General features: G+C 47.1%; 1 protein-coding gene across 2 annotated transcripts in view; it reads left to right on the top strand.

Moving 5' to 3' along the window:
* Window positions 1-13: 13 nt before the first annotated feature.
* The window catches only part of shtn3 (shootin 3), a 34,966-nt gene continuing 19,268 nt past the window's right edge, over window positions 14-15,711 (top strand). For both annotated transcript variants that reach the window (XM_034690890.1, XM_034690891.1), the window contains exons 1-2: window positions 14-332; window positions 6,845-6,905. In XM_034690890.1, coding sequence (XP_034546781.1) covers window positions 258-332; window positions 6,845-6,905 — 136 coding nt within the window. In that variant the 5' untranslated portion in view covers window positions 14-257. The remainder of the gene's footprint in view (window positions 333-6,844; window positions 6,906-15,711) is intronic.

The following is a 15,711-nucleotide window of genomic DNA, read 5'->3' as shown; positions in this document are numbered from 1 at the left end:
GCTGTCAGTGAAAGGAAGAGGAGGAGGAAGAGGAGGAGGAGGAGGAGGGTCCTGTCCGCCGGCAGCAGCAGCAGCAGCAGCAGCTCCTCTCCATCCCATGCGTCCCGGAGAAAAAGGATGGGCTCAGATCCAGACATGATGAAGAGATGAAGAGATGAAGAGGTGAAGAGACTCTTTGCAGCTTAATTTAGTTTCAGATCAGCTCGCCTGAGAAGGAGAGGACGGAGGAGGGACTATTTTACAATCTTTCTTTCATCATGCTCCCCTGCTCATCGTCTGCACAGATGGAGGGATGCGAGGAGGAGGAGAGGGGCGCGCACATGCAAACAGAGGTAAACCTGCCCTTTAGTCCGCCTTTAACCCGCCTTTAATCCGGTTAATTCAGCCTGTTAATCTCTCTGTATGTGTCAGGAGGATCTGTGTGTCAGGAGGATCTGTGTGTCAGGAGGATCTCTGTGTGTCTCTCAGAGCAGATGGGACAGGTTTCATTCACCGGCCGGCTCCTCCTGGAGGTTATTGTAGACATGAAGAGACCCCTCCCTACATTTCTTCATCATCTCTCTGTTTAGAGGAGGAGAACACTTTAATGTTGTGTTAGAGATTTGATTTAGTGGTTTCATGGAGGACCTTTACAGTGAGCCATGTGCTGCTGACAGTCTGAGCTGAATTAATGCATCCATTAAATCTAAAAAGCCTCGCCCCATGTTTAAACCTGCTGATTCTGCAGAGTCCACCTCAGCAAACCTTCCTCCTTGTTACTCTGATTCTCAGGATACTGGAGGATTTACTCCTCTAAAAGTGGACACACTTTGAAATCGTCCCTAAATCCTCATGCTGATGATGCTTCACTTAATTATGAAAGGCAATTAAACAAGCTGAGTAATAGTGCTTGGTGCTGAGCTGCACCCTTTGACCCACAAGGCCACCATCAACCCCCTGAGCCTGCTAGTCTGTACCTTGCATGGGTTGCCAGAGCAGAACCCTCCACCCTCCCAGTATCCCGGAGATTTGGAGCAGTGATCAGGGAAATGGTGAATTTCTGATGGGTTAATTCAACCTGAGCTTGCAAGTCGCACTAGCCTATCAGAGTTGAGATTCTTGTGCTGTAGTTGTAGGGTAGACCAACAACGTATATGATGGAAAGAGTGTAAATCATGTAACGAGCTTTACAGGAGCAGCAATCATTTTGAATTATGGTTCAGCCATGTTGTAGATTTATCTTTCAAAGGCCAAGTCATAACAACACCTGAACTACATTACCCAGACTGCACTGCGTCATGTTTGTATCTTTTTGCAGTCGTGCTCTAAAGTCATGCTCTTAAGTCTGGTATCTGGTGTTTTTTATGAACCGTAGAAACTCAGCGGAATACGTAACATTTACTGAAACTGGCGGCCTAATACACCTTCCAATGACCGCGCAATACACCGGCCAATGACCGCGCAATACACCGGCCAATGACCGCGCAATACACCGGCCAATGACCGCGCAATACACCGGCCAATGACCGCGCAATACACCGGCCAATGACCGCGCAATACACCGGGGCCAATGACCGCGCAATACACCGGCCAATGACCGCGCAATACACCGGCCAATGACCGCGCATTACACTGGCCAATGACCGCGCAATACACTGGCCAATGACCGCGCAATACACCGGCCAATGACCGCGCAATACACCTTCCAATGACCGCGCAATACACCGGGGCCAATGGCCGCACAATACACCGGGGCCAATGGCCGCACAATACACCGGCCAATGAGTGAATATGTAAATTAGTTTGAGTACCAGAGATTATATTCTTCCACATACAGCGCTGGCATAACTGGCTAGTCTAACTCTTAGGGATAACCGCTTAATAAATAAGCCGATTAATTGGACACTCGATAGGTCTGACATAATTGGACAGTCTGTTAATAGGCAGTCAATTAATTAGACACAATCAGAGAGTCGATTAATCGGGACAAAATTGGACAGCCGAATAATTGGATAGTTGATTAATCCGATATAATCGAACAGTCCATCGATTAGACACGATCGGATAACCGATTATCGGATACAATCAAACAATCCATTCGTTGCACATAATCAGAGAGTGGATTAATTGGACAGCAGATTAATCAGACAGCCAATGAATCCGGCGGATTACGGCATTTTAAAATAATCAGCACAGGCCGATGACTGCGCTCACTGATAAGTAATGTCTGCGGACACTGCAGGAAGCCTCGTCAGTGTGGCTGCTGTCGAGCGATGCCAGCGATCCCTCGTGTCCATTTGGCCGTCCTGCGTTCTCCCCGCAGAGCTCAGGTGCTGTGGCATTATGGGAAACGTGCCAACGCTAGATATCACCTCAGTATAAAGTCCTTTGCAGCATTACTCTGAGCCCACGTCATGATATCAGGATTATATATCAGCCAACATGTTCTCTACTTATAGACCTCAGCTTATGAAAAACCGACCTCAAAGTATTCAGGTTAGAAAAGTTGTGGCTGCTGACGCAGCACTTCTGGTTCTGTTAACAGGGACCATTGTGGTCAGTTTCGCCTCCATTGGGACTTCTACAGACCTCTCTGCTTACAAAGGTGAAATGAGAAGTCCCGCCCCTTCTTGATATTGATTGGTCGAGGATGGAGATGCACGAGTACTCTAATGTTTCATTGCTCCAACACTAGCCAAGTACACAAACCAACTACTTGCTAAACGTGGAAGCATTAAATTTTAAAGGAAAGCTGCGTCTGACTTAGATTCTGCCTTTCAGATATCCGCCTGTGCGTTCAGTCAGATCCTCTGATAGCAGCAGATTTTCATATTTTTATGTAAATGTAAAAAGTGTAGTCATTCACCCGGACTCTCCGAGCAGAGAGGGGATTTGAACCGCTCTATCCTGGCAGCATCAGTGGTGTTCTGTGTGCCGGTGAACCCGCTGCCCGCGCTGCGCTCCTGAGGGAGATCTGAGCTGACAGTGTGAGAGACTGCAGGTAGAGCTGGGAGAAACTGGGCCATGTGCTTCCTGCTGCCGAAGAAGAGAGAGAGAGAGGAAGAAAGATGGATCCTGATGTCCTTTTTGTCCTTTTTTATCTAATGCTGGTTTTACTGCAGACACACCCCTTTCAGCTTTCACTACACTTCTATCTCCCACCATGAAACATCTTCTTTCTCAATGTGAAGTCACCGCAGAGACCTCTGATTGTAGGGATTATCATCCATCACTTCTTCTCTTGAGTCAGAAATCACTTTTACACAACAACGTATCTGTGATGAGACCAGGTGAAGGTGTGAACACGAGATGAACGCTGAAGATTTAACATGAATTTAAACTCCTTTTCTCTGTAACTCATCCAGTCATAAAACATCTTAATAATGAAGACGGTGCTTCAAAAATGAGCATCCATCCATCCATTCACCCATCTGTCTGTCCATCCATCCATCCATCCATCCATCCATCCATCCATCCATCCATCCATTCATTCATTCATTCATCCATCCATCCATCCATCCATCCATCCATCCATTCATCCATCCGTCCATCCATCCATCCATCCATCCATCCATCCATCCATCCATTCATTCATTCATTCATCTATCCATCCATCCATCCATCCATCCATCCATCAATGCATGTAACCTGTGTTGCTGCCACTAGGGCGGCGACACATTGCATCACTTTGTGATCTGGCTTTTGTTCTAGTCAGGAAGTATACTTATCAATCAATGGTGGAGCTAACAGCTAGCCAGCTAGCAAAGACAAAATACTGTTGTTAGGATGTCCAGCGTTATATGATCAGTTCAGGGTCGCCGTCAGATAAAGAGGAGTGAGCAGTAAAAACAACAATGTGTTTCTGCAGCAGCTGTTGGTTCCCAAAGAGGAAGAACCAGAGCCTGCAGTGACTCCTTTATTGGTCACTGTGGTCTGATCTGTGAACCTGTGACTGATGACCACCTGAGCACAGAGACCTGATAAATACAGTACGGGCACTCTGGGATAATTACAGGCTTTACAAGAAAACAGAGACGGCCCTGAATGCATCATTAAACAGCTCATGCTGCTGCGCTCAGTAAAGGCCTCACTCCGGCTGAGTCCTGAACATTAGAGCTGATTTTAAGGATTTAGAGCCAGCTGCAGACTTCTCATGACTTTAAATTCAAGCCCTTAAATCTGTGATTAATACAAGCATGGAGGGGTGAGCAGGGTCATCAGGAGCTCACCTGAACACACCGTGTGATCAAACATGGAGGGCAGAGCGGGGTCATCAGGAGCTCACCTGAACACACCGTGTGATCAAACATGGAGGGCAGAGCGGGGTCATCAGGAGCTCACCTGAACACACCGTGTGATCAAACATGGAGGGCAGAGCGGGGTCATCAGGAGCTCACCTGAACACACCGTGTGATCAAACATGGAGGGCAGAGCGGGGTGATCAGGAGCTCACCTGAACACACCGTGTGATCAAACATGGAGGGCAGAGCGGGGTCATCAGGAGCTCACCTGAACACACCGTGTGATCAAACATGGAGGGCAGAGCGGGGTCATCGGGAGCTCACCTGAACACACCGTGTGATCAAACATGGAGGGCAGAGCGGGGTCATCGGGAGCTCACCTGAACACACCGTGTGATCAAACATGGAGGGCAGAGCGGGGTGATCAGGAGCTCACCTGAACACACCGTGTGATCAAACATGGAGGGCAGAGCGGGGTGATCAGGAGCTCACCTGAACACACCGTGTGATCAAACATGGAGGGCAGAGCGGGGTCATCAGGAGCTCACCTGAACACACCGTGTGATCAAACATGGAGGGCAGAGCGGGGTCATCAGGAGCTCACCTGAACACACCGTGTGATCAAACATGGAGGGCAGAGCGGGGTCATCAGGAGCTCACCTGAACACACCGTGTGATCAAACATGGAGGGCAGAGCGGGGTCATCAGGAGCTCACCTGAACACACCGTGTGATCAAACATGGAGGGCAGAGCGGGGTCATCAGGAGCTCACCTGAACACACCGTGTGATCAAACATGGAGGGCAGAGCGGGGTCATCAGGAGCTCACCTGAACACATCGTATGATCACAGATTAAAGACACAGAGGTTTGGTTTTCAGGCTTTTGTTTGCTTCTTCTTCTTCTTCTTCTTCTTCTTCTTCTTCTTCTTCTTCTTCTTCTTCTTCTTCTTCCTTTTCCTAGAGATGAAATGAAACCACTGGATGCACAATCATTCATTACACACACTATTCTTCTTTGTTTGCTTTCTCCCCAGTAGGTCAGTGAACGCTCCAGTTACCATTGAATCTCCTCTTATTGACTGCAGTAGTTCCAAGGGTCACTGGACATCTCTGTCCCATTAAGAAGAGAGGAAATCGATAACGAGATGATGTCACTCCCTTTTAAATCTGAGATTAGACCCAAGAGGAAAAAGTAGTAACATCCACCGCACTAAAGTCACATATTATGACATGTCCTTTAAATATTGGGTCTTTGGGATACTTCAAGGTTCTGCTTTTTTTAAAGTGGGTGATTTTAAGAGTTGAACTTTAGAGAAGACGTGTTTTTATGTCTTTATTTCTACCAAATAAGAAAGAAAGCAAATAAAGAAAGCCTTTTTTAGAAGTCTGAGTGCAAACATTGCAAGGTTTTGATTTTTGTTCAGACTCCAGACCTCATTTAGACGGTTCATCTGCCATAACTGGAACCAGGAACTACATTTAGTCCAGGAACTTTGGGGGCGGGTCTACGATGCTGAATGTTTCTGATTGGTCGAGTACCCTCAGTGTTTTTATGTCACACTAACCTCACACACACACCTGTGATTCTCTTGGTTTAATACCTCCTGAACATCGGTCTTCTCTGAGCCTGATGGTGTGACTGCATCTCTGTCAGCTCCCGGTGTTCCAGTCTGAAGAGTGACCCTGTAAACTGGAGACCTTCAGCTGAACGTGTCAGTGTTTGTGGAGTTTACAACAGCTGTTGAAACACAGAAGGAGTCCTTGGGAATGCAAACTAGTTTAGTTTTTATCCTCCCAATATCCTCATCAGATATTTAATGATTGTCTGGAGACGTTTGTGAGGGATGCATCCGGCTGAGAGTCTCCAGTTAACAGGGTCAGTCTTTACACTGTAACACCGCTCCATCTCTGACGAGGCCTTTAAAATCTGTCTTGTTGCTTTAAGTCGAGCGTTTCGGGCGTGTTGAATCCTCTTTTCTACTCACACTCGTCTCCTTCCAAGTGTTGATTCAACCAATCCGTGTGATGCCATGAAGCACGATCAAAAACAGCGCAAGAGTAATCTCCTTAATGCTAACATGCTAACTGTGGTGTCACTCATGACTCTGCCGTCCTGTCCGTCTCCTTCTATGGTGTCATCTTTGTTGTACGGCCTTCATCTCTTTCTTACTGCCCTCTGCTGGTCTGGCGGCGTAGTGCGTAGTTACTTTTATTGCATCTCCGTACGTCACTGGCCTGATTTGCGTTATTGTCATGGGACCATTTAGTTCCTTGAAGAGTAGTTCCTGGTACTTGTGATGGAAAAGCACCTCTAGAGGGAAAGACCGACTGCAGTGGAGACAAAGAGGCAAACTGTAGAATAAATGAAGTTGATCAGCATCAGTAAAACAAAATGCTGATACAGGTAATCCACCAAATGCTAAATATCATCCCCCCAATAATCAGTCGACCCCTCATTTTTTCTCTCAGACTGCTTGGAAGAACCTGCGGCTGTGTGTGTGTGTGTGTGTGTGTGTGTGTGTGTGTGTGTGTGTGTGTGTAACTGTACTCTCCTGGTATCAGTGACCTGTATATTCAGTGTGTTGTGGAACATGATCTGATGCATTGACCCGTCTGTCCTGCAGTGCAACAGACTGACGGTGGAGAGAGACGAGGCCGAGAGACAACTGAAGCACATCAAGAGAGGTGAGTCACACGTAACATGCCGAGAGAGCTTTGGTGGGTTTATTGGTTAAAGTGAAATATGAATTATCATCTCGTATCCCTAACAGTCTAAGCTTTGTAAGAATAACTTGGTTACTGATGTTTCTGCCATGCTGAGCAGTAACAACGTCCACACCAAGATATTAAGATTACGAGTCGTCCAATGAGAGGCACAGCTGACTTGACTGACAGCTGGGAACACTGCAGCTGTTGGCGAGGAGGCTCAGACTCCGCCTCTTTACATCAGTTATGTTGAGTTCAACGTTTCCAATATGGCTGCCGCCGCCGATCGGTGTCAAAACAGCGCTTCAGAAACAGACGGGTGACGTCATGGAGACTACGTCCGTTACCTTTACAGTCTGTGGACGTGAGGCCAAACACAGCGTTTTTAAAATCCCCCACGTACCTGAGGACGGGCTGAAGTCTTGTGGTCTGGATTTTTATGGACCAGCTTCTGATGACCGTCCTCGTGTTTGGTAAACTTGACGTCATTTTGAAAAGACTTCATTAAAGTTAGATTCTGAAGTTAGATTGTTCTTGAAAGTCACACATCAGCGAACATCAGGTTCAACAGAAGAGACTGAAACATCAGACCGCCCCTCATCAGACAGCTGACACCTTCCCTTTCTCCTCCTCCTCGCCTCCCGTCGACATGACATCACCAACACCTTGTCCTCTGAACAGGTGTGTCTAAGAGAGGAGGGGAGTGTGTGTGTGTGTGTGTGTGTGTGTGTGTGTGTGTGTGTGTGTGTGTGTGTGTGTGTGTGTGTGTGTGTTTCCATGACGAGCGTCAGGGAGAGCCTTCTGTGTTTGAGGTTAAGTTGCTCGGTGAGGAGGACGCAGCAGCTCCTGGTATCAGTCATGACTATTCACAGAGGTAAGAGACATCAGGGTTCATTATCAGGCTTAATTGATTATCATTACATGATGCTAGAACCAGATATCAACGCCTGTGGAGGAAAGTGGGGTTTGATTCCAAAGGCCAGGGAACGGGGGCAGGTTTCTGTTTCATGGTGGAAACACAAGAAGCTGCAGAGCGGCTCGGTCCGGGTGGTTGATGTTCTGGCAGCCATGGTTTGAATTCCGGTTTAGTCACTGTTGTGTGGAGGTAACAGGAGGACCAGGCAGTCCTCCACCTTGTCTTCACCTGGAGGAGGACGTGGGTTGAATGTTTGCTCAAAGGTTGAGGACGGAGGAAAGGACAGAGACTTGTAGACCTTTAGTTTTTTTAGAGTGTGCATGCTTCAAACTCCCAGAGGACCACCTTTAAGGACAATCATGGTTACAGAACTTTATGAAAACTATCATGAGATGTGTTTGCATGACATTTGGACACGTGCCTTTAAGAACAGCGACTTCCTATTCGGGGACTTCCTTTGGCGTGAGTCGCCTTCGCTTCCAGTCGGAGTAGAAACCTGAGACGTGAGAAGGGAGTAGGTGTTGAGAAACGTTATCTAAGCGCTGATCGCTGCACTCTCATGAGGGCTACACTCCACCATTTAGGGCCCAGGATGATAAGGGGGCGTGGCCTGATTGGAGGCTCACTGTGACAGATTATTCGTCCAAACAATCGTTGAAGGTTAAAGGTGCGGTGTCAGTACGACTATGTTGCTGCTCCTCACCGAGTCGGAGACTCCAGAACATGCAGGCTGGACTGCCTCCGTAAGAAAACCTGCAACGACTCTCAAACCAAGCATCACTCACCGGATGTTACATAACTACCTCCAGTTGTATCAAATCGACCCTCCGTCTGCAGAGACTCTGAGGACTTTTGGATTCTAGGTCACTTCCTGCTTCGATCCAAGGTTCCAGTCAGGTGACGAGTCCTTTAGTTGGACCGGAACCTAAAAATGATTGTCAGAAACTTACTGACGTACGATCTCAGCAGAAACCTTCCAGGTTCCATCACTTCATCCGCTCCGTCTTTCATTCATTCACTCATTTATTCATTCACCGACTCTCCCCCGAGGAGCCAGCGGACGCTCCTGTCATGTTATTCCCATGAATTATTAAAACCTCCTGCCATGAATAATTCAGCAGCAGGGGGAAGGATGAGTGTGTGTGTGTGTGTGTGTGTGTGTGTGTGTGTGTGTGTGTGTGTGTGTGTGTGTGTGAGTGTGGACGGGGGTTTCCACTTTGACTCTGTGTCCACTGTGGTCCTTCAGACGGCCTTTCTACCTGCTGCTCCGTATTTGATGTGTTTAATGAGGGAGACTCCGACTCTTCATTTCAGGCTCGTTTGAATCTCAAAGGCCGGACTCAGCCGGTCCGGAGCGGATTGAGTGACAATAAAACTGTGACAACATGACCTGACCCCGGACTCACAGGAACTTTAACGCTCCATTATTGAGCTTTTATGACACCTTATGATAAAAAGTCAAGATCAAGTTTAAGATGCAGACCCAGACATAAAACCTGCTGCAGCACTGATGTGGATCTGTTTTAAGGAGGTTACTTTTGCGCCCTTCTAGGAAAAAGTCTTGCTAAAGTTGTCTTTACAGATAACCCTAACCCCCATCCCGCCTCTGTTTCTACCTCAGATGCGGTACGACTGTGCTTCACCATTACACCTCTGTCACATTGTTTGCATCCTCTCCACGTTGCAGACGCGGTGTTACAGACGAGGCGTTAGAGGAATGCACACATCCCCCCCCTGGAATAGCAGACTGTAAGAGCCTCACTGCATCACACAGTCCTGCAGGAACTGAAGGATCTAGTTATTGTTAGCATTGTAGTTCCTCTGTGTGAAAGCAGAACACCATCCTCACAGTGATGGCTGCAGAGACTCTAAACTGGTAGAGCTTCTGTAATTGAAGCTCTGTATGAAGCCTGAGCAGCAGAATAAGAGTTTCAAAACCACCTCACAGGACGGGGTTTTATTAAACCAGCAGAAAGAGACCTGCATCACACTACCTCTAATGTGACTGTATGAACATGTAGCTGGAAGCTAACAGTGAAACCACTCAGCTCTGCTGCACTGACAGCCTGTAGCACTGTTAGCTTAGCCTACTTACTCAGTGTCCTGGACTCAGATGGAAGCCTGTGGTGGCCCTCTCCCTGAGCTCTCAGAGATACTGTAATCACACTCAGAGAATTAAACGCTCAGAGGACCAACAGACGGATGGCTTTTTGGGGTCAGACGGAGAGCAGCGGGTCACGGACTGATATCAATCAGATCATTTCACCCTGCTTATTATTTTAGATCATGTTGAGGTTTACATTTCAAGTCAACTCTCTTTAACACGTTTATATCTCTGTAAATTATGATCCCCCAGATCCATACATGACGTCTTTAGGAGCAGCTGACTCTGTGAGCAGGTCTAGACCATCCGGATAGTAGTAGTTGTAGCAGCTGGAGTCTGGCACGTCCACGGCAGCAGAGATCCAGAGGAACCTATGAGACAAGGGAGCTCAGGGACTCCAGAAAGGTCTATGGTTAGTAACTTTAATGGGACAGGAAGAGTTAAAGTGAGAGACAGGCAGAGAGAGGAGAGAGAGGGAAAGACAGGATCCCAGTGTGTCAGTCTAAGCCTATAGCAGCATAACTAAGATCTGGTCCAAGCCGCCCCTCTTCCAGCTCCTCCTTCCTGCTGTGTCTGATTTTAACAGTGTCATATGTATTATCACTGATGCTCCCTTTGGGGTCTTTGCTGTTGCTCTCCCCGCCTTTGCGTTTCATGTCTGCACATGAAAGAGACTGGAGGTGTGCTCTCCCTGCCTCAGGCTTTGGCATTCCACGTACACACATGGAAGGGCAGGGGGCTCCAGAACAGAGCAGAGAGTGGCCCTGACTGAACTCTGCTTCCATGTAAATGAACATCTCTTGGTGAAGGGGGACCTGGATCATCATTTTTGGAACCAGTGCATGAATAAGAATCAAACCAGCAGAACCCAAAATGATGGCGAACATAGAGAAAACTTAATGTGCTTTAACTGCTTCCCAAACCCCTAAAATGCATGAGTCATATTTCCCACTCTGCATCTCTCCAGCAGAAGCTTAAAGGAGCTCTGGAAGGCTGGATTAGTGCACCATTGTTCACAGCTTTACAGTCAGTGTTACAGCTTAAAAACCACCGTCATTAACACCAACGACTCTTTGGCTATAAATCCTTTCTCCAGGAGAGGAAGGAGACGTTTTCAGTCCATGATGCATCCTCCACTTTCATCCTCCACTTTCATATAAAGTCTTTAACACCAGTAGAAAGTAAGGTTCGGACTGGAAACGGTGTCTCTTGGTGTTTCAAACCCCAGTCCACCTCTTCAACAGCATATCCCTCTGCACCGGGATTTCACCGTCACCCATGTGTGGATGTGCTTAGTGTTGGCTAATCCTCCAAATCATCTGTTCTGAGCATGCATCATCACCGAAAGAGGCTTTCCCCGGCTTCAGCGGGCAGCTGGAAAACAAAAGCAGCATCTGGTTTTAGCCTGTTACAGATCATTACAGGTTTTTAGGACACGTCATGAGGCTCAAGAAGTCCAACGAGTTAGAATGACCCAGAACCGGGTCTGACAGGAGACAGAGCGCTGCTGGACAGACTCTGTCCGAGTGAGTGGATGGCTCAATCAGGTCCTCTTTGGACACTGAGGGAGCCTACTGATCACACACACACACACACACACACACACACACACAGACACACACACACACACACACACACACACACACACACACACACAGACACACACACACGCACACACAGACACACACACACACACACACACAGACACACACACAGACACACACACACACACAGACACACACACAGACACACACACACACACACACACACACACAGACACACACACGCACACACACACGCGCACACACACACACACACACACGTACACACACACACACAGACACACACGCGCACACAGACACACACACGCACACACACACACACACACACACACACACATTATATTGTTGTGTGAACATTTGACAGTTCTGTTCGTCTTTATTCTTATCTTTAGGATTTCTGGACGGTCTCATACCTGACCCAGGAAAATTAGACACTTGAATACGAGCTCCCATGGGGTTCGCTTTGCTTCTGGAGACAGCCTCAATTGGACACTTTAGGAACTGCAGTTTCACATCAGAGTCAATTTTCAAATCTGGAGGTTGACGCTTTTGTCTGACCCTGGAAATCTGGAAAAACTGCAAAAATGACGCAGATGACCAGAACCAGAACTTTCAGTCCTCAGCATCATTTTGTTAAATGTCTGTGAACGATGACGCTTTGAGACCTGTGCAGGCGCCATGCATCAGCTGTTAGAGATTATTGTTTGCATAACACTGAAACTGGGCAGCCATGAGCTTTAATAATTTAACTTCTGGCAGCAGTGACCCATATTTTGGGCCCGTCTGGGTAGCCAGTGGAAACCTAACCTTAACTCATGCTCCAGATATCCGTGCCCGGACTTCCTGTTCTGTGAGGTCTAGCTACCAACTGAAGAACCGGGGTTAAAGTTTGTCTTTAGAGTCGTCGTCAGCGACTAGTTCCCCGATTGGTTCTGGGATTGCAAATTTGGCCTCCTCCTTTTTCCTCCACGTGGACCGGATTGTCTCCATACGACCGAAGCCAGCTTCGACTGCAACAAGGTTCAGAACACTTCAGATACCGACATCTTGTCCCTTCTCTACGGATACATCTTTAGTCTCCACCGATATGCTTTCAGAGACATCGAACAGGAACAATGCAAAGTCAAAAGGTCACATCTAAAGAAACAAGAAACAACACGACTGAGCTTCACAGTTTGTGCACCAGCCGTCGGATCCTCCAGAAAAAACAGTTCTAATAAAAGGAGCACGGTATCAGAGGAAGACCCACTGACTCTTCCTCCTGCGTCTGACCCACAGAGCTGCAGCTGATCTGAGGGCAGCCGAGCAGAGGACGATGTGCTGTGAGGCGGTGGTTAAAAAGACTGAACAGAGAGAGAGAGAGAGAGGACAGAGCTCAGGGTTTAAATGTGTCTCTGGCTGGGAGGGAATCACACCACCAAAGCCCATCCACAGACATTAAACATGACTGAGGGATTAAAAATAGATCCAGAAGCCTTCCCTGTCCTCCTCCTCCTCCTCCTCCTCCTCCTCCTCCTCCTCCTCCTCCTCCTCCTCATCAGATCATCCTCTCTCTCCTCACAGAAGCCAGAGCATCACTGACACTGAACTGACTTAAATATCATCAAGCAGGCAAAGGTCGCTCTGTTAGATGTCCAGTGAAGCCACTCTTGGGATCTGAATCCAGGTTTCTGTTTGACACATGAGTGTTAGCTGGGCACGCAGGAGGGTTCAACACACAGCAGCCTAACTGAGCTGGCCTGTCGTTAACACTAACGGGTTGATGTTTGAGGCTTAGAGGATCCACTTAGTCAAACTCTGTGATGTCCAGTGATCCCTGGTTAATGCTGCAACTTCTGCTCTTCTCAGGAGTTCCACTGTAGCTGCTCTTTCTGTTTCAGACGGCATGATGAAACTTTTGTTCCTCGTGTTAGTGAGGCATAGGACTCGTCTTAATGTGCCAACCTGAGGACGTCCCTTAGATCTACACAGACCTGCACAGACCTGCACAGACCTGCACAGACCTGCACAGACCTGAACAGACCTGAACAGACCTGCACAGACCTGCACAGACCTGAACAGACCTGCACAGACCTGCACAGACCTGCACAGACCTGCACAGACCTGAACAGACCTGCACAGACCTGAACAGACCTGCACAGACCTGCACAGACCTGAACAGACCTGAACAGACCTGCACACTCTGCTGACTTCTGTGATCCGGCTGTCTGATGACGTCAGTGCATGTTACCTTTGACTTGGGAACTGATCCGTCTGGGAGTATTTAATGATCATGAAATGCAGTGCAGTTGTTACAGACACAGCTACAGCTTGTGTATGGTGGACAAAGGGAAATAAAATATCATGCAGTTTTAACAAAAGGAGCCGTTTTTGTAACGCTTTGTTTTTATAACACAGATGGATTAATGCCCGTATTATCCTCTGGAGCGTTTACCCTGAAGTCATCACTTGAGATTAAAGACGTGTTTAAAGGAATGATGACTAACACATGGATACTGCAGCTGCACGGTATGCATCATAACCGCTCGAACATGAGGTCAGACTCCTGCATCCTGCAGTATGACATCATTGAAGCTTGCAGCAGTGGTTTCGTTTGCATCCAGGGAAGACTGCCTCTCTCAGTTTTAAACCACAAACAGGATCATTAAAGGCTGATCTCTGCACCTCTGACTACGGCTAACAGTACGTTATATATAAATATCTAAACCCCACCTGCTGCAGTCTTAGTTTCACTGTACTGTATGCAAACATCATGCTGCATCCACCTCTGCACCTTACTTTGCCACAGGATGCAAATCACTGACACAAGACTAAAAACTAAACATTAAAACTAAATATTAAAAAGATATGGAACTATTAAAAGATATAGAACTATACAAAGTAAGACAGCGTGAATCCATGCAGTTTGAGACTCTTCAGAGGGTTTGCAGGAGCACCTCCCCTCCTGCCCTTAGCCTTGTGTGTCAGCAGTATAATCACATCTGGGACCTGCACATGGACCAGGAAGAGGTCTGTTAATGGATCAGAGATGTTAGCCGGAGCATCCTGCTGACTGTAATATAATCTCTGAGGCCTGAAGGAGTCCAGGTCTGAATAAAGAGACAAATACAGTGTGTCTAAATGCTCATGTGAAAGCGATCTATGATGAGGATGATCTGTGTGAAGTCTGACATTTCACTGTGGATGAAAAGAGAGAAAGAGAAAGGTCAAGCGTGGATCTTTTTAGACTGGTTAGGACGGCTCCCTCACGCCGTGTCCACCCTCTCAGTCCAGATCCTCCCAAACTCTCCTTATCTGGGTCATTTTAAAATAGCTGAGGACGAGCCCAGCTCTGGTGACATGTTCCACAGCTGCGGGCCTCTCACATCCTCCGGCTCACTCGCTGATATTTGTGGTGGTTTTACTCTGAATCCTCTAAATCATCACCACAAAACTTCACATGAGTTTAATATGAGAGGATCCAGGATCAGCTTTGGCTTTTTGTTCAGTTTCTATCTCTGAACTTTTGATTCGACTCATGGTTATTTGCAAATTCGAGCCGCAACATGCAGCGTTGAAAAATGAAGGAAATGCAGAGGTGGAAAAAAGTTGCAGTTCCTCGAGTGTCCACTTGAAGGTGTCTCCAAAATCTGATGAATCCTCACGAAGCCCCATGTTAAAGAACTCATTCTGACATATTAAGCATTAAACAGGTTTTAAAAAGTGTTGGGTGTGTGTAGCTAATTTATTTATACACACACACTGCAGCAATTTAAAGGCTGTGAGGTGTGCTACATTTGCATATATGGGGGCGTGGCTGAGATGACTGACAGGTGGGCGTGTTGGGAATGTTTGAGAGGAGGCGCCACCTCTTTGTTTTTTTCTAGCTGGATCAAAAATGAGGTTGAGTCAGTCTTTCCAATATGGCGCTCACTATCGTTTGTTACACTCCAGACCTGTAGATGGCGCTAATGCGCCTCTAAGCTGGGATGCAGTTTTCATTTTGGCAGCTATTTCAGATTTAGTCTTAGAAATGTCTGTTAGTGTGAGTCACATTTCAGTCTTTGATTGATGCCGAAACATTTCCTCTCTTTGAAATAATTCACGTAGTCGATCAGATATCGGTATCAGGGTTATACGAAGTGTTACAGTCATCAACTTTTTACACTTTAACACTTCAGCTTCTTTTAAATGTCAAAAGAACACACTCTTGATGTGACCACT

Source organism: Notolabrus celidotus, chromosome 8 (assembly GCF_009762535.1).
Source record: "Notolabrus celidotus isolate fNotCel1 chromosome 8, fNotCel1.pri, whole genome shotgun sequence".
Taxonomy (NCBI): domain Eukaryota; kingdom Metazoa; phylum Chordata; class Actinopteri; order Labriformes; family Labridae; genus Notolabrus; species Notolabrus celidotus.
This window is presented reverse-complemented; position numbering and strand designations above follow the sequence as displayed.